Below are 26,202 nucleotides of genomic sequence, written 5' to 3'. Positions count from 1 at the left end.
AGCAGGAAGAAAAGAGGAAAAGAAGAGAAACAGCAGCTATAGCAGTAAAATGTTGTATTTTGCATCCAGGCCAGAAACATGATTTGGCCAGAAACAGCATGGAACAGCATCAGAACCTAGGAGTTGGCCTTGTTATCCTTTCAAATTGTACTTTTATCACTGTCTATATATATATATATATATATATATATATATAAGGTTTGTGTTGTCACAGTGTTGTTTCTATCTGTGGTCACCAGGTGGCACCCTAAACTGGAAGTTGCTCTATGCAAAGACAATATGCTCTAGCTGCAATGCCCTGTTTCTTAGGCACCCCTTCACACGCACTCGGGCTCGTCTCTTAATTTGTTAATGTATTAAAAGAATAGATTTTTTTTTTTCACTTTTGTATGTTTTGAAAATGTACATCTGTTGTGAACCAGACAACCCAGCAGTGCCAGGTACTTTTCACTAATATGCTCGTCTGGAAAGCCCTGTCTCTCAGGCACACACACACACACACACACCACACCACACACACACACCACACCACACCACACACACACACACAGTGACATACATGTAGGTACATAGATAACATGCACAAAGGCTTCTCTCCCCCCCCAACACACACAAACACACAAACACATATACACACACATAGGCTCCTGCTTATGCATATATATGTAGTAACAGTAATAATGACAGGAAAAAAATCCAAATGGTCCATCCAGTCTGCCCAGCAAGCTCTCCTAGGTAGCAATTGTCACTCTGTGCAGGCTTCCCCCATGTTTCTCTTAAGGGTAGTAACTGCCACTCCGTGCAGTTATCCCTAGCTTTATGATAACCCATAAAAATTGCTGCTAGCAACATTTTTTTTTTGTACTGGGTAGGGATGTGAATCGTTTTTCAACGATTAAAATTATCGTCCGATAATTTTTAAATTGTCATAAATCGTTAAAGAACACGATACAATAGGAATTCTAACGATTTATCGTTAAAAAATCGTTAATTGGGTTAGTGCACACTAACGGAAGTTAGTGCGCACTAACAGAAAATGATACAAATTGACACTTTTCAGGTCAGTTAGGAATGAATATGTATTCCTATTGGCTGGCTGCCCTCTTATTTAATGATGTTATCAAGGTTCCCACTGAGGTGATGGTTGGGGGGATGGGAAATGGAAATGGTTGGTAGCTTGACGAAAAAAGTAATGTGATTAGTCAATGTGACTAGAACTTGTGCCTATCCCTGATACCGGGAGTGTTGTGATCTTCCTGCACGCAGTGCCCTATCCCTGATACCAGGGGTGTTGTGATCTTCCTGCACTCAGTGCCATATCCCTGATACTGGGAATGTTGTGATCTTCCTGCACTCAGTGCCATATCCCTGATACTGGGAATGTTGTGATCTTCCTGCACACAGTGCCCTAACCCTGATACCGGGAGTGTTGTGATCTTCCTGCACGCAGTGCCCTATCCCTGATACCAGGGGTGTTGTGTTGCAGGAAGAACACAACACCCCTGGTATCAGGGATAGGGCACTGCATGCAGGAAGATCACAACACTCCCGGTATCAGGGTTAGGGTACTGCATGCAGGAAGATCACAACACCCCTGGTATCAGGGATAGGGCACTGCATGCAGGAATATCACAACACTCCCGGTATCAGGGATAGGGCACAAGTTCTAGTCACATTGACTGATCACATAACTTTTTTTGTCAAGCTACCAACTGTTTCCATTTCCCATCCCCCATATATTGTCAGTGGGAACCTTGGTAACATGAATAAATAAGAGGGCAGCCATAGGAATACATATTCATTCCTAAACTGACCTTAACTGCCCTGAAAAGTGTCAAATTGTATCATTTTTTGTTAGTGCGCACTAACTCCCGTTAGTGCGCACTAATTGGAAAAACCGATTTTTTAACTAAAAAATCGTGCCAAACACAATTTTCTTCTCCTGCCAGACAATTTCGATCGTTAAGACGATCGGACACACGATTCACATCCCTATTACTGGGTGATGAGCTTTCTTCAAAATTCAGACGTGCTGCTTTACATGTGTTGCTTATGGACTTAGCCGTCGAAGCAGTCTTTCTGCTTTTTCCCTTATGCCTGAGTATCAGTACCCCAGACCGTAGAAGACGGGGCCTTGGTTATTGTCTGAATCCAATTCCCCTTTTCCCCCTGCCATCAAAGTGGGGAGCAATGTTACTCTTGCATTAAAAGCATCAAGGTTATTGGTTAAGGGTAGTAATCATGCCTTCTGCTAAGGGATAGTAACCGCTACACCAGCAAGTTACCCCCAGCACGTTTTCTTCATTTCTTTTAGGACTAGGCCATAGAAGCTGACCTATGCTTTTTCTGTTATGTCTGCATATCAATAGCCCAGCCCCTATAAATCGGGACCCTCGGTTGTTTTCTGAATCCAATTCCCTTTTTCCTCCCTGCCATTTAAGCAGGGAGTAATGATGCAGTTGCATTAAAAGTATCAAGGCTTATTAGTTAAGGGTACTAATCCTCATACCTTCTGCTAAGGATAGTAACTGCCGCACCAGCAAGTTACCCCCCCCCTGCACCCTTTTCTTCATTTCTGTCCTTTAGCCTGTAGAGCTCCAAGGTATTTATCCCACGCTCCTTTGAATGCTTTGACTGTTTTCATCTTCACCACCTCCTCTGGAAGGGCATTCCAGACATTCAACACCCTCTTTATGAAGATATATTTCCTGACATTGGTACTGAGTTGTCCCCTCTAGAATTTCAGTTTGTTTTATTTCCAATGGAAAAAGTTCGAAGTTCGTGCATCATTAAAACCTTTCAGGTATCTGAAGGCCTGTATCATTTCTCCCCTGCACCTCCTCTCTTCCAGGATATACATATTTAGGTCCTTCAACCTCTCCACATAAGTCTTCCACTACAGCCTTCACACCATTTTGGTTGTCCTTCTGTGGCCTGCCTCTATCTGCCTCCTTTTGAGATACGGGCTCCAGAACTGAACACAAATCTTCAGGCGAGGCCTCACCAAGGATTTGTACAAGGGCATCATCACCACCTTTCTCTTATTCCTCTCTCTGCAGCCCAGCATTCTGGCTTTGGCTATCACCTTGTCACATTGCTATGCCATCTTCAGATCACTAAACACTAATACCCCATGATCATTCTTGGTCTGTGCACACCAGTCTTTCACCCCTCACCACATAAGGTTCTTGGATTACTGCATTCCAGATGCATGCCTGCACTACTTGGCATTGAATCCCAGTTGCCAAATCTACCATACACAGACACATAAGGCTTTATATGCACTCACACACACACACACGGGGCATCTTCAGGCACCACCGGACCCCTTTAGCCACTGCCTTTTCTGGTGTCAGGCAGATCTGATTGTATGACCCTGAGCCAACCTGTGGCGATGCCACTGTTGTGGATTGTGAACTGGTTAAAAGAAGGAAACAGGGAATAAGACTAATAGGTCAGTTCTCTCAATGGAGGATGGTAAATAGTGCACCACCTCAGGGATCTCAGCAATGCCTGGCAGTTTTTGCAAGTTAGTATTATATATTTTTATTTTTTCTTCTCTTTTTTTTTATTTTTAACCAAGTTGGGGATAGCTTTCCTACATCCTGCGGGGCTTGCAGGTAAAGTTCTTGCGAGGATTTCAAAAAGAAATCTCCATGCAAATTTTACTCTGCCCGCCTCCATCGCTGCCCCCTTTTGGCATGGTAAAAACATATACCCTTTACCCACATTCACAGAGGGCAATTTTCAGATGATGTTTTTATGCAGGTAAACATGTTTATCCATGTGTCCATGTCATAAGAACATAAGAAGTGCCATGCTGGGTCACACCAAGGTCTGGTGAACTTCCAGACTTCGTACTGAGTCCTTAGGCTGTAGGGGAGTTCCTGATTACGAGGGGAGGGGTAGTAGAGGGTGCCCTTGTTGGCTTATCCAGTAGAGCTCAGATGCTCTCATTAATGAGGAGGACTTAAGACTAGACTGGCAGCTCTTCTGGCGAAAAAGAAAGACAGAAAAGGTAACAGCAGGAGAAGTGTCTTTCTGGAGGAAAGGAAGCAAGAAGCCTTGCGGACAAGATGCTTCTGATAAACTGCTGTAGACCATTGAGAGCAGCAGAGGGAGAAGAGACTGAAGCACGGTATGGGATAGCCAAGTAAATGTTCCAGGCTGGAGACATTTGCCACACTGACTCCAACCTTCTTTCTTAAAGATCCATAATATATCGGGCTTGGAGTGTGTCCGTCAGTGATCGCTGATGTTCCGCAGCCCGCCGATAGATGGTGCTATAATATTTATTTATTTTAAATCTTTTCTATACTGTCGTTAAGTTAATTCACCATCACAACGGTTTACAAAAAGGCACAAAGAGTATTAAAAGTTGATTGGTATAGATTACATATTATAGATGTGCCATTAGTGAACGGTAACATGTTTTTTATAATATAAAAACTATGTGTTGATTTTGCTTATATGTTGGTTGAAAAAACTTCTTTACGGTTCCTATATAAATTTAACACTCTAATATGTATTAGGAGATAGGAAAGAAACATTTTAAAAAATGATTGCTTGGTGCTTACTTATGCGCTCATATTTTTTCTTCGTTCTCCTTATAAAAAGCCTGTTTAAAAAGCCAGGTTTTTAGACTTACTTTGAAAAGTTTAAAGCTTCTCTGCAGTCTAATTTTGAGTGGCATTGAGTTTCCCAGCCCGCCGATAGATGGCGCAGGCGGCTCAAACACGGCCCAGGTAGGAAGGACAGCGGCCATCACGGGAGAGGCAGAATATAGCAGAGGAGACCCTGGCTTTCAGCGAACGGAGTGCATCCCGTGGCACACGCTCCATTCGCGGCGAGAAGGAAGGCCTGGCGCACCATTTGCAGCGAAAAGAGAAGGCCTCCGTGTGCCAGGATCGGCGCGCCCGGGCCTTCATCTTCGCCACGAATGGAGCGTGTGCCACAGGACGTGCTCCGCGGCATGCTGGGGTCTCCGCTGCTATTTTCTGATCTACGCTGCTATTTTCTGATCACACCGAAAATGGAAGGCCCCCATGTGTCGCGAACAGTGCGCCGGGCCTTCAACTTCGCAGTGAACAGCGCGGGTCCCGCGGCTTGCCGGTGAGAGATAATGTTTGTCGGGGAGGGTGTGAAACAGAGCATGGGGGGGATGCCAGTGACAGACAATGTGTGTGTGAGGGGGGGGGAGGCTGTGAGGGAGAGCATGGGGGGATGCCGGTGAGAGAGAATGTGTATGTGAGAGAGGGGGGGTGACAGAGAGCATGGTTGGTGAAAGGTGGGTGGGGATGGTGTGAGAGAGAACATGGGAGGTAAGAGAGGGTGGGTGGGGGGATGCTTGAGTGTGGGTTTCAGAGAGAGGGAGCCTATATGAGGGGAGGGGGATGCCGGTGAGAGAGAATGTGTGTCAGGGAGGGTGAGAGACAGCAGGAGAGTGTGAGAGCATGGGGGGGATGCCGGTGAGAGACAATGTGTGTGTGAGAGAGGGGGGGGGTGACAGAGCGCATGGTTGGTAAGAGGGGGGTGGGGAGAGTGTGAGAGAGCATGGGAGGTAAGAGAGGGTGGGTGGACCCGCGCCATGCTGGTGACAGAGAATGTGTGTCAGGAAGGGTGAGAGAGAGCAGGAGGGTGTGAGAGAGCATGTGGGGGGGGGGGGGATGCCGGTGAGAGAGAATGTGTATGTGAGAGAGAGGGGTGACAGCATGGTTGGTGAGGTGGGTGGGGAGGGTGTGAGAGAACATGGGAGGTAAGAGAGGGTGGGTGGATGCTTGAGTACGGGTTTCAGAGACGGAGCCTATATGAGGGGAGGTGTGTGTGTGAGAGAGGGGGTATGACAGCATGGTTGGTCAGAGGGGTGTGGGGAAGGTGTGAGAGAGAGCATGGGGGGATGCCGGTGAGAGAGAATGTGTGTGTGAGAGAGGGGGGGTGACAGCATGGTTGGTGAGCAGGGGGTGGGGAGGGTGTGAGAGACAGCATGGGGGAGGGGGGATGCCGGTGAGAGAGAATGTGTATGTGAGGGGGGGGGGGGGTGACAGAGAGCATGGTTGGGGAGAGGGGGTGGGGAGGGTGTGAGAGAGAGCATGGGAGGTAAGAGAGGGTGGATGGGGGGATGCTTGAGTGTGGGTTTCAGAGAGAGGGAGCCTATGTGAGGGGAGGGGGATGCCGGTGAGAGAGAATGTGTGTGTGAGAGAGGAAAGGGGGTGTGGGGGAGTGCGAGAGACAGCTTGGTTGGTAAGAGGGGGAGTGCGCGGGATGCTTGACTGGGGGTTTCAGAGAGGGGGCCTTTATGAGGGGATGTGTGTGTGTGTGTGCCAGAGAGTGAGGGAGCCTGTATGAGGGTGTGTGTATGTGGAAGGGACACTCTTACAGTGAATTGCTAGGGAAATTCGGCTGAAAACAAGAGCAGATGTGCCAATAAAAAGCTCACCGCCTGGGCGTAGAACGGGTACAGTTGCTAGTTACACTTTATTCATACAGCGTTCACAACACACAAACTGCTCACTTCCAGCAGTATCATTCACATTGCTTCATTCCCCCTCTTACTAAGGTTACCCTTAGCCAATTCCCACTGACCACAACGTCCCATTGCTCTGTGTGCCCAGTGGCCACCCATAGTCCTTTATATGAGTCCATCTGCAGCTTTGAACTGCAATTTTCCATCACGAGGCACCTTGTTTCTGGATCCCCTTCTGCAATGACTCTTGTCTCCTGTTGGGTGCTCCAGTTGTGGTTTTCCCCCCTTGCTCTATAACTTGTATTTCTTCATCTGTCTTTGTGAAAGGCACCACCTCTTCCAACTTTTCTCATGGTATCTTTGGAGTTCTCTGTGCTATCTCTATCTGTAGTACCTCTCTCTGGCCACTCTACAACGCCTCCATCTGCCTTCCTCAGACCAGTCTGTAAAGCTCCACCATGTGCTCCCTTGCTACTGCAGGTTCATTCACCTGGCTTTCATTCTTTTTTCTTGTATTCAGCTGTGCCTGTTTTTGCCATTCTGGCCCTTCTCCAGATTTTCCTGTAGCACTGGCCCCAGCACATTTGCTATCATCATCTTCCTCTGAACATTTGTCCCTCTCTAGCCTTACCTCTGGCAGGCTGGCAGTTTTAGCAGTTCTCTTCTTTAACTTAGTATTCTTTCTGGTGAGTTGCCTCAGCTCACTCTCCTCTTGAGCCATCTCTGCTGCAATCCCTTGTATCTCAGCCACCAGCTGTAGCCATTCACTTCTCTACTTGGCCTGGATTCCTGAGAGTGGATTCTCCAGCTCCACTATCTTGGCTGGCTTTTCTGGCTGCATTATCTTTTCAAGTGTTTAAGCAACCTTTGGCTCTCCCTCCACTCCTGCTCTCGAGAGGAAGGAACTGCATCCACAGAAAAGTACACGGCTGCTCACTGCTTAAAGCAAGCATTCTGGCAGCAGAATTTTTCTTCAAGGGCTATGCCCTGTTCAAACACACACATCAATAAACTTCCTTTTTTTTTTTCCTGTGAGAGAAAAACGGGGGGAAAACCCTGCTTGTCCAGAACTGATTCACTTTACAAACCCTGTCTAGTCAGGTGGAGCCAACTGGCTCCAGATTTTCAGGACAGGTTGATCCAGTCCTGCTTTTACTCACCTGCTGCAGGTACTTATAGTCTTGCTTTTCTTATGGAATGCAATAGGGAAATCAGAATAAATCCCAGCATGCAATGGGATTAAAACCAGGACTGGATCAACCTATCATGAAAATCTGGAGCCAGCTGGCAACCCTACTCCTTACCTGGAATAATGCTTTTAAAACTACTTTTACCTTCAGGCCCCAGGACACAGTTCTCTGTATTACAATTTTTTTCAGCTGTTTGGCTTCTATGGTCTCCCTGAGCCACACTTTTAATCTTCTCAGTGCTCTGTGAAGCTTAGCAACACTGCTTTTGCACCCAAACTGCTTCTTTGGGCAGGAATCACTCAACAGACTTTTCTTCTCTCGTCTCTTTTCCTCCTTTGAAGGCTTGGATTTCTGCCTTTACAGTCGTGTAGTGCAGAAATCCCCGAACTGACAGCATTTGTGGGATAGCTGAGTAAGCTTTCTAGACTGGAGACATATGCCACATTGATTTCAGCTTTCTTCCTTACGGATTCCTCTTTATTTACAACACAACCAGTGTTCACAACAGTAAACTGCTCACCTCCAGCACTATAACACACCTGCTTCACTTTAGGACAGAAATGTGTCAGGAATTGCCTTCTGGAGATGAGAGGCCTCTCTGTTCCCAGCTGGACCCTCCCCCTTATTCCTGCTCACAGTGCTGTTTCTCTCTCTGGCTTTTATGTTGGACCAAGCTAGATGCCTGGTCCTGCACAGGTTAAAGAGGAGTTCTAGGGACACTCCTTCACACATGGCTTTCCTGCATGGATGAAGATTAGGGCCGGTGGAAGCACTAGGTGGACTAGGTAGCTGCTTAGAGTGCTACAGCTCTGGGGGCAGCAGCAGTATAGCCTCTCCTTTTTCCTGCCTATGAGGCCCGGAATTGGTGTGGTGTGGCCCACACAGACAGGAATAAGGAGAGACCTTGCCACTGCTGTCAAAAGCAGTAAGAGGAGCAGCGTGCCCCTAGCCACATGAAGAAATAGCATCAGCTAAGGCCCATGGCATACAGGAGGAGAAGCAGCAGCATTCACCCAGGCCTGCATGGCACTCAGGTGGAGGAGCAGTGCAGCCTTGGGTCAGAAGAAAGAAGATGTGGTTAATAGCCTTGTGCCCACATGGCGCTCAAGAATAGGAAGAAGAACAGCGGGGCCATGTGGAGAGGAGAAGCAGGAGAAGTAATATCGGTCATGGGTCCTCAGGAGCAGGAGGCAGAGCACTGTCAGCCCCTGAGCCTGAAGAAAGCGAGGAAGAGTCCTGTGAGGAGGGGGAAAGGTTTGAGTGAGTGAGTGAGAGCATGTGTGTATGAGTGAGAGAGGATATGGATATGTACTGTGTATTAGCGTGAGTGAGCATTTGTGAATAAGTAAAAGCATGTCTGTCCGAGTGAGTGAGTGTGCTTGTATATATAAGAGAGAGAGGAAAGTTTGTGAGCAACCCCCCCCCCCCTTCCTGTCTCCCCTCCCCCCAATCTATGACAATCTCGGGACATCTGGAAATCCGGTTATGTGGAGCAGGGGATTTTTATCATTAGTTTTACAGTGGGCCCTTGGGTTACGAACGGCTCAGGTTACGATCAAATCGGGTTACGACCAACATTCAAGGTTTCGGGTTGCGAACAAATTTTGAGTTACGCACACAATTTTTGGTTTCGAGTTACGACCAGATTTCGGGTTATGACCTGTGTGCCACGTGCGTGCAGTTTTTTTTTTAATCCGGATTGGTTGTAATTGGCCCGTTGCTGCCTATTGCATTTTTTTTGGTCTTGGAAGGCGGGATTTAAACAGAGATTGGATGGCTAGTGTTGCACGTGGGCAGACCCAGCACGGAAATGCAAACAGCAGCATCTGGGGCAGCATCGGTGAACAGTGGGGGACAGCACTCAGCTGGCAAGGTACAGAACTGTTTCTGGAGGCCATAGATGTTCTTATAAACATTGGGAGGAAGGGGGAAAAGTGTCTGGGGTTGGTGTTGTTTTTGGTTATACTGTTCACCTTTCTAGATTTCTTTTTTCTTTTATTTCTTCTCCCTGCAGAACACCAAAGAAGTGTTAAAATGGCCCCAAAGATAAAGAAATCAATAACTATTGAAAAGAAGAAGGAAATTGTGTAGAAATTTGAGAGTGGCGTTCGAGTGACCGATCTTGCCCTCATATACAGCATGTCAAAATCCACCATTTCCACAATCTTACAAAGAAAAGATTTGTACAAGGAAGTTAGTGTGGCTAGAGGTGTCACTCAAATTACCAAGCAATGATCAACAGTGATAGATTAAGTAGAAAGCCTATTGCTTGTATGGACAGAGCTACAAACATTTGTAGATAAGACCCACCCAGACAGAGGAAAAGCCAATCATTGCATTCACTTGATTAATGATAATGTCATGTCATTCTACAGAACAGTGTTGAAAAAAAGACAGAAACAGACAACCTTAGATCAATTTTTAATTGCGAAAAGGTTGAGACCAAGTGAGCCAGAAGCAGGTCTTAGTGAGCTACAGACTCCCCCAAGGAAAGAAAGGATACCAGAGAGCCAGATTCCAGACGTTCTTATGGAATGGGACTCTCCTTCTGAACAATAACCACCTTCCATTTCATCCCCCGATGCTGTTTGCTTCCCCTTCCTCCAAACCAAAGATGTCAACTTTTAAATAAATAAATAGAAAAATAAACTTGAATTGTTGTTTCTGGTAGGCTAAGCACATCTTATAACCTTTTGGTGAGTGCACTAGGGAAGTATTGGTGTTTCTGGTAATTAATAGAGATGTGAATCGGAACCGGAATCGGTTCAGATTCCGGTTCCGATTCACATGTGGTTTTTTTTTCATCGGGCCCGATCGCGGTTTTGTTTATCGGCTGCGCCTGAGCCGATAAACAAAAAACCCACCCTGACCCTTTAAAACTAATACCATTGCTTCCCCCCCTCCCGACCCCCCCCCCCCCAAAAAAAACTTTTTACAGGTACCTGGTGGTCCAGTGGGGGTCCCTGGAGCAATCTCCCGCTCCCGGGCCGTCGGCTGCCACTAATCAAAATGGCGCCGATGGCCCTTTGCCCTTACCATGGTAGGAGCACTGGATGGCCCGCGCCATCTTGTGCTCTTACCATGTGACAGGGGCTGACCAATGGCACTGGTAGCCCCTGTGACATAGTAAGGGCAAAGGCTATCGGTGCCATTTTGAATACTGGTAGCCGACGGTCCGAGTGCAGGAGATCGCTCCTGGACCCCCGCTGGACCACCAGGGGCTTTTGGCAAGTCTTCGGGGACACTCCTGACCCCCACAAGACTTGCCAAAAGTCCAGCGGGGGTCCGGGAGCAACCTCCTGCACTCGGACTGTCGGCTACCAATATTCAAAATGGCACCGATAGCCTTTGCCCTTACTATGTCACAGGGGCTACCAGTGCCATTGGTCAGCCCCTGTTACATGGTAAGAGCACAAGATGGCGCCGGCCATCCAGTGCTCCTACCATGTGACAGGGTCCGGCCAATGGCACGGATACCCTGTCACATGGTAAGGGCCATCGGCGCCATTTTGATTAGTGGCAGCCGACGGCCCGGGAGCGGGAGGTCGCTCCAGGGATCCCCTCTGGACCACCAGGTACCTGTAAAAAGTTTTTTTGGGAGGGTGGGAGAAGCTAAGGTATTAGTTTTAAAGGGTCTGGGTGGGTTTAGGGGTTATTTTTGTGTGCCGTTTTTCCCGCCCTCCCCCAAAACGATAAGAGAATCCCCACGATCAATATCGTGGGGTTTTCCTATCGTTTTGGGGGAGCCCCTGATTTCTGAAAACATCGTCCGAAGCCCAATTCACATCCCTAGTAATTAACGACCTTATACAACCATTTTTTATGATAGAAATGTTTAGGCAAAGGGTGCTTTTTGAAGGTTCAGAACACATTATTGGTTTTCCCATTGTTTCCTATGGAAAAAATAGTCTTGACTTACAACCAACTTCGGTTACAACCAGCCCTCTGGAACCAATTAAGTTCGTAACCCAAGGGCCCACTGTACTTATTAGCTGGTGTTTGACATATCTGTTCTTTTGAAATGCTTTATTGCTGGCCGATACTGTAAGGTGTGCTCGGCCGAGCGTCCACTACCCCTTATTTTATAAGGGGTTTAGTGTGTAGAAAATGCGTGGCCAACCCTCCCTCCGGAAACTAATAGCACTCATCACATGCAATTGCAATTAGTTATTCACCTGGAATACTGAAAGTAAAATGTGCAGCCGAAAAAGTGTACAGAAAAGCAGAAAAAAATGCTTTTCTGTTCACCCTCTGACTTAATTATCCTAGTGATATTAAGTCAGAGGAACAAAAAATGTTAATAATAAATAAACAAACAAACAAATAAATAAAAAATAAAGTGCCAACAGATCAGGTTAGGAGAATGGACGCTCAATTTTACTGGCATCTGTTTTCCTAACCTATGGCTGTCAGCGGGTTCGGAAAACCCTAACCCTTTCTCTGCTTTCTAACCCTAACCCTAATTGAGCGTCAGTTTCCTGAATCCGCTGACAACCACCTCTCCTGGGTTGCCACAAATAAGGAGGCACTAGGGACGCGCTATCTTCCCTAGCGCCTCCTTTTTAGCATGACCCCTCATTTAAATTCAGGTTCGTGCACCCAGGAGAGGTGGATGGGCATACTTTGGGAGAGCGGGCGCTCAACACGGAGCGCCCGTTCTCCCATGCTTCTTTTTTAATTTGCCTGTTGATGTTTAGAAAATTTGTATGTTGTTCTTTTCATCAGCTGTTTTGAAATATTTATTCTTTTTATAAATATGGTTTTACAACTATTGATGATTTATATTTCTTGATTTTATTGTTTGATATTTTATAAGGAATAATAATGTTTTGTTTTTTGTTTTTTTTTTACATTGGATACAGAGTCTGGCTTGTTGTGTTTTCCAGTTCAGTTTTTGCTGCACGATTCTGTTTATACTTTATGATTTCTTTATTCTGTGTTTGGTGAGGGTCTGTCTGTGTTCTGCTTGAATGACCAAGATGAGGTATTCTGCTATGTGGACACACGTTTTCCCTTACCCCTTATTCAGTAAGGGGAGGAAAACGCGCGTCCAGCCCACCGAACCTAATAGTGCCCTCAACATGCAAATGCATGTTGATGGCCCTATTAGGTATGCCCGTGCGATTCAGAAAGTAAAATGTGCAGCCAAGCCGCACATTTTACTTTCAGAAATTCTTCGGGCACCGGGAAAGTGCACAGAAAAGCAGTAAAAACTGTTTTTCTGTGCACCCGCTGACTTAATATCATGGCGATATTAAGGCGGAGGTCCCGAAGGGTAAAAAAAAGTTTAAAAAATTTGAAGTCGGCCGGCGGCTGTCGGGTCGAAAACCGGACGCTCAATTTTGCCTGTGTCCGGTTTCCGAGCCCGTAGCTGTCAGCGGGCTCGAGAACCAACGCCGGCAAAATTGAGCGTCGGCTGTCAAACCCGCTGACAGCCGCCGCTCCGGGCCAAAAGGAGGCGCTAGGGATGCGCTAGTATCCCTAGCGCCTCCTTTTGCCCGTTTCTACCGCTGGACCTAGTTTAAATACTGCATCGCGCGCACAGGCGAGTGGGTGTTCGCCCACTCTCCCGCGGACTTTACTGAATCGGCCTGTATGTAGGGATCAATAGCACCCTGGCTTGTTCTGTTTTCCTAATAGGAAGTGTATTGATGTATTAGGGCTGGCTGTAATATTTGCAGTGTTGCATTTTCATAGGTAGGGTGGTTAAGTGTTTTGAGTACTGGCACTTACTACTGTTTTGGTCTGGGAGGTTTACTATATTATAATTGCAATTCTGTTTATTGGAAACCAAGCTCATGTGTCTTTTTTTTTTTTTGCAGGATTTTCTGGTTGCCACCATAGCAGTGCATATAGATATAATATATGTTATAATTTATATTTTTTACGTGAGAATATGGTACTTTGATGTCCTTTTTCATGTAAAATATATTATTATAAATGCATAATTTTTAACTGTGTATAGGGAGGGTGCAACTGTGGGGGAAGGAGAGTGCAAAACTGCACTTTTTGCTTAGAGCATTTGCGCCAGCTCTGATAAAGGTGCTGGAGGTGCAAAGCTTGTGCAATCTATGCAGGAAGATGGCTCTGCCTCCTGAGGAGTACAGGGAGAAGATATGGCTGGAAAAGATGTAACAATCAACCTTCTGTCTTTAGCTATTCAGTGATCTAAAACTGAAAGAATGTTTATTTACAGCAGTGTTAAAAAAGAAAAAGATCTACGTTGTAAGATAAACAAGGAGATACAACAGGAAATATCACAGCAAAATTTGTTTTGTTTAATGCATTTGGTTTTGTGATTGTACACATTTGTGGAAGATGATAACTATGTTTTGTAGGCTATAAAGTGAAAAATATGAGAGGCAGGAGCGGAGGGGTGGATCTCAGTAGGGGATCCAGGCGGAGTGCAGCTGGCTACACTGCCCTAATCCCTCTGCAGTTAGTCTTTGTGCACTGCTGAAAATGTAAGCCTGTAACCATATGTCAGAAAACCAAAGAACCAGAGGTCTCGTGGGAGAGAGCATGCTAGGAAGAGTCGGGCTAGTGGATCGCAGAAGGGACTGCTAAGGCTCGTCCCCTCCCTTTCTCCTGCCGCTCTGGTTTGAGTCCGTGCAGCCGCCATAGCCCGAGAAGCGTCCGCAGCCCCCAGCAGCGGCTTTTGCCATTGGAGCGAGGCTGCGGCGGCTGCTGCTGGAGGGGGACGCAGACGCAGGCACGGCCGAAGTAGGGGCCCGGGCGATCGCAATTCTTGTCCTGAGCCGGCGACGAGTCAGGTCGGCCTGCAGAGAGACCGGCACTCGATGGCCACGGCCTGGCAGCCTCTCTGCGTGTGGGAGGAGGGACCCGTCGGGGCTGAAGTGGCGATGGGAGCGCAGGTGAGCTGCTCTGGCCGTGCATCCCCGGCTCCTTCCTGCCATTGTGTCTGAGGAAGAAGGAAGGGATGCGGGCAGCTCCCTCTGTCACCCTGTGAATTATTGCAGATCTGTGCGGGAGTGTATCAGACACCCCTGGGTAGACATAACAAAGTGACTGCTGAGAAAACGACAGCGAGATGGGAAGAGACTGCTGAGAGGCAAAACATCTAAAGGAGAGAAAAGAGACTGCAAGGGCAAGAAACCCATTCTAAAGTGAGAGACTGCAGAGAAATAGTCACACACAGATCTAAAGCCAGAAAAAAGGCAAAAGAGTGACAGCATACAGCTAGAGAGAGGAGGATTGTAGAGAGGAGACAGATATGCCTGGACTGCAAGTAGAAAAATAGCTAGGGCATTACCAAAATCTCTTCCAGTCACTTAAGAGCTGTGAGATTAAAGCTGATATCTAATGAGACTGCCCTCTTGTATCGCCCTGTGTATGTCTGCAAATATAAACATGCTTCATCTTTTATAATTGTCTTTTCTGAGCCAGCAGATTCTGAGATCCCCCAGCCAGGCATGCCACTGATGGTGAAAGTTGGGGACCAGCAGCCCAGGGACACGCATGAGACAATGAGCAAACAGCGGCCCAGGCACACATGTGAAACAAGCAGCCCTATGGGTGAGTGAGGAGCTGAGTGGGAAAAAGAATAAACTCGTGTTTTAACCATTCACCCATTTACCATGCCCCTAAAGAACTTCCAGCTCTTGAAAACATAGGCTTTTTCCAGATCCAGGAGGAAGCATTAAGCTGAGGGAAGAGATAGATTAGTGATTAAAAGGATGGAAAGTACTCAGCCCTAGAAGGCAGTATCTTATCATAAATAGTAAAACATTGTGAGCTCCTTAGCTTTTTAGATCTGCAGAGGACAGGAAGAATTTCCTATCTGAGAATGCCTCAGCCTATCAGAATACTACACTCCTGTATCAGTGTTATGACAGTGAAGTGACATAAAATTTTTAAATTGAATATTTCAGGAGATCGCTCACACAAAGAAAATGGCGGCTCATGCCAGGCCAAGGAGGCTGAGGATGGGCAGCGCCGTGTGCCAGCTGTCTCTGGTTGTCTCAGGAGCTGGAGGGCCCCCGCCAGGCGCCGAAGAACAGACCCTGCAAAGGAACGGCCCTACAAGTGTGCAGACTGTGAAAAGAGGTTCCTCTACCCCTCCAAGCTAGCCACTCACCGCTGGACACACTCCTCGGAGAGGCCCTACAAATGCAGTGAGTGCCCCAAGAGCTTCAGCTACCCCTCCAAGCTGGCCGCCCACCGCCAGACTCACACGGGTGAGAGGCCCTACACATGCAGCCAGTGCCAGAAGGGCTTCAGTCACCGTTCCAAGCTAGCGGCCCATCACTGGATCCATACCAAAGAGCGGCCCTACAAATGCACTGAGTGCCCCAAGAGCTTCTGCTACCCCTCCAAGCTGGCTGCCCACCGCCAGACCCACACAGGTGAGAGGCCCTACATGTGCAGCCAGTGTGAGAAAAGTTTTTGCTACCCCTCCAAGTTGGCTGCCCACCGGCAGATCCACACGGTGGTAGCAGCAGGTGGGGCGCCCTTCCCATGCAACGAATGTGGAAAGAGCTTCCGCCAGCTCAGAAACCTTCAGCTGCATCAGCGAAGCCACAGAGCGGAGAACCTTGGAGGGGAAGGGGAAGGGCTTTGAAAGCCAAGAAGAACTGGGGGCTCACTGAGAGAGGATAATCACTACATAGGGTGCAGGAGAGCACTCTGAGGAGGAGTGCTGATGTACCTGGCAAATGAAAGAGACTCTACTGCAGGAATGTGAGGAATAAATGAGACTCCATCACATTCTGTCGCAGTGTGTGAAGGCACCGACATGAGGAATGAGTGAGATTGCACTGTAGTGAGTGAGTGCAGGGATGGGAGGAGTGAGTAAGAATCTATTGTAGCGTGTGAGGGCAGGGATGGGAAGTGGGACTATCACAGTGTGTGAGAGCAGGGCTGGGAGGAGTGAAACTCCACTATAATGTGTGAGGCAGTGATGAGAGAAGTGAGAGAGACTCCAGTGTAGTGTGTGAGGGCAGTGATGTAAGGAATGAGTGAGATTGCACTGTAGTGAGTGAGGGCAGGGATGGGAGGAGAGACACTATTGCAGTGTGTGAGAGCAGGGATGGGAGAATTGAGTAAGACTCCAGTGTAGAGTGTGAAGGCAGTGATGTAAGGAATGAGATTACACTATAGTGAGTGAGGGCAGGGATGGGAGGAGTGAGTGAGACACTATTGCAGTGTGTGAGGGCAGGGATGGGAGGGAGGGAGTGAGACTCCAGTGTAGTGTGTGAGGGCAGTGATGTAAGGAATGAGTGAGATTGCACTGTAGTGAGGGCAGGGATGGGAGGAGTGAGTGAGTGAGACATATCGCAGTGTGTGAGGGCAGGGATGGGAGGAGTGAGACTCCACTGTAGTGTGTGAGGGCAGGGATGGGTGGAGTGAGTGAGACTATCACAGTGTATGAGAGCAGGGATGGGTAGAGTGAGTGAGTGAGACTCTATCGCAGTGTGTGAGAGCAGGAATGGGTGGAGTGAGTGAGACTCCACAGTAGTGTGTGAGGGCAGGGATGGGAGAAATGAGGGAGACTCCAGTGTAGGTTGTGAGGGCAGTGATATGAGGAATGAGTGTGGGAAGATAAGTGACTCGCTGAAGGGCCCTTTCTCTGATCTTCAGTGAGTCACTTACTCTTCGTTTAGATTCACCTTGTTTTTTTAAAATATTCCTCCATGTCCTGGGGAATCGTTCAAGAAAAGAGAGACCTTTCACACTTCATCTGCTCCACCATTGCACTATAGTACTCTGCACCCTGATGGTGCTTTGCAATCTACAGTATATTCCAGTGAGGACAAGAGAACATGTGAAGTACTGGGATGGGTCACTCTGCTCCTAAAGCTGTGATATTGTGATGCCCCCCCCCCCCCTCCCCCCATGAGAAGCCTTTTGTAACAAATGCCAAGACTTAATCTCATACTATGGGATCACTTTAACAATCTTTAACAAAGGCCCCAGGTGGAGAATGAGATTCATCCCTGCTGTGGCTTGACTAACATTACCTCATTCATAAGCATGGAACATCAAGGTCCAATGTGGTCCTGTTCCCCCTGATCCCCTGCAGCACTGCTGTACATATGCTGGATCCTGTGATGAATATGTCCATTGCCAATGCTCAAAAGCCTCTCAGCAGGCCTGCATGGTGCTGCATAAAACATACACCCTTGGAACATTTTGTGTCAGACCCGGGTCACTGAAGAATAGGTCAGCATTCCTGTTCAGATCTGTGTGACACAGAGCGACTGGGTCTTACCATAGCACAAGCTGGCAATCATTCTGGGGCTCAGCGGCATCTGCTCTCCCTTTGCTCAATGTTTCCAGTCTGAGTAAAGAGTTTGGAGCAGAAAGAAAGAATAAAAAGTTTTGTAGTATGTTCCATGTGTGGTATTCCTTAGGTTGGTTTTGGTTTTATTTCAGATATATGCAATATGAGTTAAAATAAAGTTATACAGTGTAAAGATAGAATGCCTCCTCCCTTTACTGCCCTTGTAGAGCTGGTAAGTTACCCAGATCCAGAAGACTTTGTGGCCAATCCTGGTTTTGAACTTACATCCCAATGCATTGTGGTGGTTGTAGTCCCTGGGTCTACCTATTGAAATCAGTGCTGCAGGTCCCATAATGCATGAGGATGGAGTTGTCAAAATTCCAGGGCTGGCCTATAGCCTCCCTCCTGGAATTGGAAAACTTGGCAGCTCTGCCCTTGATACACAAGTATATTAAAGACAAAATGCCTGCTCACCTCACTGTTCCTGGTACATGAGTTACACTGTGTAACTTTATAATATGGATAAAAAGGCGGCTTCCATCCTGATACGCAATTTATGCTGTATAATGTTATATTAAGGATATGCCTGCTTCCCTCAATGTTCCTGATACCCAAGTTATATTATATATAACTTGGGTATCAGCCTTAAACATCTGCTCCTTCATTGATCCTGATATATGGGTTACACTGCAGAGATTTATATTAAAGAAAAAAAATGCCTGCTTCCCTTACTATTCCTGATACAAAAGTTATGATGTACAACTTTATATTAAGCACAAGAACTCTTGCTCCCCTCACTGTCCCTGGTACTGCAATTACACCATGTAACTTTATATTAAGGATGAAACATCCCCGATACATGAGTTATGCTATATATTAATGTAATCTCACCTCCGGGAGCAGGCTGCGCTCCAGTGGGCCCATAAATGAAGGTGAGCTTGGCTCTTTGGGGCTGGAATCCTGGTTAGCTTGAGCATTCTCTCTTTTTCCCCAAGGCGTGATTTCTTTATTAGGTGGGGGAAAGGACTTCCTCTCAGGGCTCTGAGTCCTAAAGTTGGTTAGAAATTCTTTATATTCCTGGTAGTGGAGTACACACTTTTAGATTCCCACTGTGGGCTATATGTAGCAAACAAACACTCTATACTCAGTATGTGTCCAAACCAAAAGTTTACTGAGGATAAGAAAGTGAGTATTGGCACAAGCAACATAATCCTTAGCAGCACAGGATGGTGACTTGATGACAGATTCTCCTCTCAATCTGTGCAGGTTTACCTTGCAGGGACCTAGAAGATCTCCACCTTCCAGGGTGTGGAATAATGAAGACCCCAGGTAGACAAGGTACCCCCTTAGTGTGGCAGGTATACACCTCCAACCCTAGACCCGAGGTGGGCAAACAGTCTTGGCACAGAGAGTTCAAAATCCCTCTCCCCAGGGGTGAAGACTCCGGCTGGGCATCCTTGAGGATGTCAAAAAAGTTCTTACAGTTTGATTAGGTATTCTCATTCTTTTCCTTGTCCTCCGGATCCCAGATGAGAGGGATCCTCCAAGGAACAGCAGCTCTTGGTGTTCCTTTCGGGGAAAACGGGGCAGCTAAACTTTTCCACCTGGTCACAAAACCAAAGTCTTTTCCCATATAACTGAAATTGCCGCTGGAAAGTCCTAGCACCAGGTCACCACCTTCTGTCCGCACGTGATGCAGAAGAGCAGATCTTCCCTAGCCTGGGATTCCCACGGAAAGGATTCCTCATTCTCCCTCCCAAGCAGTATCCAGGGGTCCCACCAGGCCTCTTACAAAATATAAGGTGATAAACCTGAAAACAACTGAGGGGAATCCTATCCAGCTACAGAGAGGACAGGAAGGAGAGGACAGGTGAGCCTGATTCCGCTGATTGGGCCTGAAAATCCAAAGTAAAAAAACTAGCTCCTTGCAGCCTCCTTAACCTGAAGCAAACCAAAAGGGACTGCCCACAGATTCTCTGTAGAGCTGCTTAAAAAATCTCCTAAGGGGACAGCCAATCCAGCACCTTTAAAAGGAGGGTCTGCATTTTAATGGTATCCTCTCCCTTAACTACTGCATTATCTAGAATAAGAACTCAACCAGGGCCTACTGGTAACGTGACATAAGGTCCGTTACACCAAGATATAATACCTGCTCCCTTTGGTGTTTGGAATATATAAGTTGTGCTATATAATATTATGATACCTGTTTCTCAAGTGGCAGAATTTCTTTGTTAACCTGTTAATGTTGCTTTTTGACTTTCTATCCCATGGAAACAGTCTCAGACAAGTGGAGAATCTTGTTTCCCCCATTAGTCCCAGTATTTGCATTATTAACATAAGAAGGGCCAATCTGGGTCAAATCAGTGGTCCATCCAACCCAGCAGCTTACCTTTGACACTAGCCAATCTGGATAATTTGGAAATCCCAGCAGATCCTAATGGAGTGATATATTCCATTGTTCACTCCCAGATATAAGAGGTAGGAAGTCTACCTGGCTAATAATTATCAATGGACCTGCTCTCCAGAAACTTGTTGAAATCTTTTTCAAACCTAACTATGCTATTAAGCTTGATCAAATCCTTCCACACAAATAAACAGCTTAATTATTTGTTCACCAAAAAATACTTTCTTAAATGTGTTTTAAATCTGCTAACAATTTCATGGAATATCTTCTAGTTCTAGAGCTATTTGATCCCTAGTAACATGTTCCACCCCACTAATGATTTGTAAAATTCTATCATATCCCCTCTCAGCTGTCTCTTCTCAGAGCTGAAAAGCCCTAACCTGTTTAGCCTTTCTCCGAGATAGAGCTTTATCATTTTTTGTGCCATTCTCTGTAGTGCTGCTATTAACACATGAGTGGGGTACAACAGGCTAATAAAGAAAGTTTATTTACTCTATCAAGTACTAGGACTAGATGACATTTCATGAAGCCAACTAGCAGCGGTATAAAACATTTTAAAATGTATTTTTCAGTCTACTTATTATTAAGCTGTGGAGTTTGTTGCCAGAGAATATGGTCAAAGTTAATAGTATATCAACACAGATGCCTCCAACAGGGGATGGGGAGCCCATCTTAATAAACTACAAACGCAGGGCTTGTGGACGGCAGGGGAGCACGCTCAGCAGATAAACCTACTAGAGCTGTGAGTGGTTCGAAATTCCCTTCTCACGTTTGTCAACCAGGTTCGGAGCAAGAACATCATCGTACACACGGACAACCAGATGGCCATGTTTTACCTAAACAAGTAAGGAGGGTCAGGTTTCTGGACAGTAGTCCATGGGTAGACGATCAGTCAAACTGATTGATAGATGAGATAAGGATGACAGCAGCCAATCAGCGTTCACTTCAGGTCTAAGTCCCGCCCATGCCATGCCCATTCACCATAGAAGTGAATGGGAGCATAGCCATGACCCCTCCCGGACCTGGCCACATCTCCTGCCGCCCCTGACCCTAGCTCCACCCCAAACTCCGCCCATGCTTCTCCCCAATAGAAGTGAATGGAGAGGCCCCTCCCATGCCCCCCCCAAACAACCCCCCTCTATGATGTCACTGGTATGACATCACCGGAAGTCCACCCCCTCACCACCCCCCAAAAATGTCATCAGAAAGGGCCCTGTCACTTTTTTAATGACAGAATTAATGGACTCTGGCTGTTTTTGATGATCTCACCAGAAGTACAATACAAAATCCCCCCCAAAATGCAACCCTATAACATCAGCAGAAATATTCCTGATGCTTTTTTAATGATGACAGAGCCGGAAGCATGCTTTTTTCCTAGCCCCTCTGTTTTTAAAAGTTACAAGCTGTGAGGTGGCAGGAAACTGTGGCTCATTCTGTACACAAGGATTTGATTTTCTTTTTAAAAAAAATAAGTGATGGATTGGCTTACAGATCAAGATGCTTATTCGCTACAGAAACCTGCTAGGGTACATTTTAAAAGAAACAAAATGTGGTGAATTGCATGCAATGTATTTTGCACAGGCACGACCAAAACATGCAAGACCAGAGTAGTCTATGGGTACACTATCACTCAAACCCCCAAGCTAAACCCCTATGATGTCATGGGTATAACATCAACTGCCCCCTATCCTGGCAGAGTGAAATCTGAGCAGAGGATAATTAACAGCAGGGTGCTGGGTGCTGGAAGTTGCAAAGGTGGAAAAAACACAAGGATTTAGTTTTCTTTTAAAAAACAGACCTCTGTATTTACAGCCATATTTTTATTTTATTTATTTATTTGTTTTTTATATACAGATATTCAACAAAAGTCATCACGTCGGTGTGCATATAATAAAAAGTTTGAAATGTTACATTGTAATAAAATGGTGAAGAGAATCAACATAATGAGGAAAAATGAATTATTAAAAAAGATAGAGGAAAAAGAGAGAGTGAGAAATACTTAAATTGAGATAGGAAAATAAATCGATTTTTCATGTTGAAAATGCTTTTTGAAAAAGCCATGTTTTTAGTTCTTTTTTAAAAGATTGTGAAGATGGTTCAAGTCTTAGATCAGTTGGAAGGGTATTCCATAGTAGTGGGCCGGCTATTGAGAAGACATGTTGTCTTGTTGAGATGAGACAGAATCTTTTTGGGGAGGGAATTTCAAGGAGACCAGTGTTTGTGGAGCGTAAAGTTCTTCTTGGGGATTGAAAAATGAGTATTGTATCCATCCAGTTAGTTTGTTATTGTACAAAGCTTTATGAATAAGAGAGAAAGTCTTGTATTGTATTCTATAAAATATTGGCAACCAGTGAAGATCTTTGAGAACTGGAGAAATGTGATCTGATCTTTTGATGTTACTGAGTAACCTTGCAGCTACATTTTGTAGAAATTGGAGAGGTGTAATGGTGGAAGCAGGTAATCCAATGAGTATTACATTACAATAGTCTCTTTTGGTAAATAGTAGAGCTTGCAGAACAATACAAAAATCATGGTCGTGAAGGATGGGTTTAATCCTTTTCAAAATTTGAAGTTTGTAAAAACCTTCTTTTATAATGTTGTTAATGTGCTGCTTAAAATAGATTTCAGAGTCTAAATTAATTCCAAGGTCTCTTACGTTAATTATTTCTCTAACAAAACAATTTTACTTATTAAGATAGAGGTCAAGTTTGGGTGAGGATTTGTTATGAATATAGAGTATTTCAGTTTTATTATGATTGAGTGTGAGGGACAATTGTATTAATAGTTGTTGGATTAAGAACATAAGAACATAAGAAAATGCCATACTGGGTCAGACCAAGGGTCCATCAAGCCCAGCATCCTGTTTCCAACAGTGGCCAATCCAGGCCATAAGAACCTGGCAAGTACCCAAAAACTAAGTCTATTCCATGTAACCATTGCCAATGGCAGTGGCTATTCTCTAAGTGAACTTAATAGCAGGTAATGGACTTCTCCTCCAAGAACTTATCCAATCCTTTTTTAAACACAGCTATACTAACTGCACTGACCACATCCTCTGGTAACAAATTCCAGAGTTTAATTATGCGTTGAGTAAAAAAGAACTTTCTCCGATTAGTTTTAAATGTGCCCCATGCTAACTTCATGGAGTGCCCCCTAGTCTTTCTACTATCCGAAAGAGTAAATAACCGATTTACATCTACCCGTTCTAGACCTCTCATGATTTTAAACACCTCTATCATATCCCCCCTCAGTCGTCTCTTCTCCAAGCTGAAAAGTCCTAACCTCTTTAGTCTTTCCTCATAGGGGAGCTGTTCCATTCCCCTTATCATTTTGGTAGCCCTTCTCCATCGAGAAGGGCTACCAAAATGATAAGGGGAATGGAACAGATAAGATAAGAGTTCCAAAGATTTAGTGTATTTGTAATAAAAATATTTTATTGGGAGAAGAATTTGAACATCATCTGCATAATTATAATAAGTTATTTTAAGATCTGATAGGAGTTTACATAATGGGAGTAAATAAATATTAAAAAGTGTAGAGGATAATGAAGATCCTTGAGGAACTCCATTAGGAAGAGGTATCATTTTAGATTCTTTGTAATCAGTGCAAGTATGATGTGAACCAGTTGATAATTGTATCACATAAGCCATTGTACCTGAAGAATATCATCCATTGTACCTGAAGACCATCATCCATTGTACCTGAAGACTGGAGGATAGCTAATGTAACCCCAATATTTAAAAAGGGCTCCAGGGGCGATCCGGGAAACTACAGACCAGATAGCCTGACTTCAGTGCCAGGAAAAATAGTGGAAAGTGTTCTAAACATCAAAATCACAGAACATATAGAAAGATGTGGTTTAATGGAACAAAGTCAGCATGGCTTTACCCAAGACAAGTCTTGCCTCACAAATCTGCTTCACTTTTTTGAAGGAGTTAATAAACATGTGGATAAAGGTGAACCGGTAGATGTAGTGTAAATGGATTTTCAGAAGGCGTTTGACAAAGTTCCTCATGAGAGGCTTCTAGGAAAAGTAAAAAGTCATGGAATAGGTGGCGATGTCCTTTTGTGGATTACAAACTGGCTAAAAGACAGGAAACAGAGAGTTGGATTAATTGGACAGTTTTCTCAGTGGAAGGGAGTGGGCAGTGGAGTGCCTCAAGGATCTGTATTGGGACCCTTACTTTTCAATATATTTATAAATGATCTGGAAAGAAATACGACAAGTGAGGTAATCAAATTTGCAGATGATACAAAATTGTTCAGAGTAGTTAAATCACAAGCTCGGATCACACCTTCACCAAACCCACCAGGACCTGGGGCCTGGACATCTGATCAATAATGCCTAGCACAGGTGTGCAAGGATTTCCATGTAGCCGCCGTACAGATCTCTTGTGGTGAAATTTGTTGACACTCTGCCCATGAGGTGGCCTGCGAATAGGTGTAATGTGCTCGAAGACCGATCGAAAGCAGCCGGCCATGAAGCAGATATGCCGAACCAATTGCCTCTTTCAACCAGCAGGCAATCATAGCCCTAGATGCCTTATGCCCTTTTTTGGGGACACTCCACAACACAAAGAGATGGTCCAACATATGGAAACTATTTGTCACCTTCAAATAACGCAACAGAACTCGGCACACATCAAGCCTCCTCAGATCTCTAGACTGTACAGGCAATGAAGATGTTTGTATTACCTGACAATATGCTGCAGTCTTTTGAATGTTTCCATGTCACACAGGCTGTTTCACAACTTCTTATGCTTGTTTAGAACTGTACAACCTGCTTGACAGTTTGCAAGAACGTTGTCTGTACCGCGATACAGACTCTGTGATATTTGTGAGTCGTGAGGGTGCCAGTGGACCCCCTTTGGGAGATTATTTAGGTCAATTGACAAGCGAGATTCCCGCAGATGAGCATATCACAGAGTTTGTATCGGCTGGGCCCAAAACATACGGTTACAAACTGTCCAGCGGAAAGACCTGTATGAAAGTGAAAGGGTTTATGCTAAATGTAGAAAATTGTAAAAAGATCAATTTCACTAATTTGAAAGATCTCGTCTTGGACTATAAAACTGAGGCTGTTTACAAGAGTCCTAAAAAGATACAGGTACAACAATCTGGGATCATAAGAAACAAAAAGACCTGGTCGATAGAGATTGGCCTACTTAAGGAAACACAAAGGGTCGTATACGATAAAAGGGTGATAAAAGAGGGGTTTAACATGCTGCCCTATGGATATTGAATTTGTGGATGTGAGCTGGAGGCACCCCTTTTCTTGTATTTTAGCTGGACCGTCAAATAGCAGCAAAATCTTCTTTGTTAAAAACCTACTAGATCACGCGGGGCGTGTGTTGACTGACATGCCTAATAATATTGTATGGTGTTATGGTTGCTGGCAACCTTTGTATAAAGAAATGTTGTGTAAATATCCTTTTATTACCTTTATGGATTCTTTGCCTGATACTTTTAATGATGATCAACTGTTTCCAACCAATAAAATAAATATGGTTATTGTAGATGATTTGATGGCTTCTGCTTGTAAAAGTGATGAAATCGAGAAAGCCTTTACACAATACATGCATCACAGAAATCTGAGTATTATATATATTGTACAAAATGTCTTCTGTCAAAGGCAAAACAAGCAGAACTATAGCCTTAAATACCAAATATATGGTACTCTTTAAGAATCCTAGAGACAAGTTGCAAATCGCTGTTTTAGCCAGATAGATGTCCCCTGGTAAGTCACGCTTCTTTTTAGAATCCTTTGAGGATGCCACCAGAAAGCCATATGGATATCTCATCATGGATTTAAATGCTACGACCCCTGAGCGTTACAGACTGAGGACAAACATCTTTCCACCAGAATGGGCCACGGTATATTGTGAAAAATCACAGCCCCTCC

At 45.3% G+C, this 26,202-nt stretch overlaps 1 protein-coding gene across 1 annotated transcript in view; it reads left to right on the top strand.

Annotated features, from left to right (window-relative positions):
* LOC115075626 (zinc finger protein 845-like) overlaps nt 1–23,078 on the top strand; it is a 67,714-nt gene extending 44,636 nt beyond the window's left edge. The window contains exons 2-4 of the mRNA XM_029576196.1: nt 14,512–14,528; nt 15,064–15,189; nt 15,546–23,078. Of these exons, the coding sequence (XP_029432056.1) occupies nt 14,512–14,528; nt 15,064–15,189; nt 15,546–16,234 (832 nt within the window). The 3' untranslated portion in view covers nt 16,235–23,078. The remainder of the gene's footprint in view (nt 1–14,511; nt 14,529–15,063; nt 15,190–15,545) is intronic.
* Nucleotides 23,079–26,202: the final 3,124 nt, after the last annotated feature.

Source organism: Rhinatrema bivittatum, chromosome 14 (genome assembly GCF_901001135.1).
Source record: "Rhinatrema bivittatum chromosome 14, aRhiBiv1.1, whole genome shotgun sequence".
In the NCBI taxonomy this organism is placed as follows: Eukaryota; Metazoa; Chordata; class Amphibia; order Gymnophiona; family Rhinatrematidae; genus Rhinatrema; species Rhinatrema bivittatum.
This window is presented reverse-complemented; position numbering and strand designations above follow the sequence as displayed.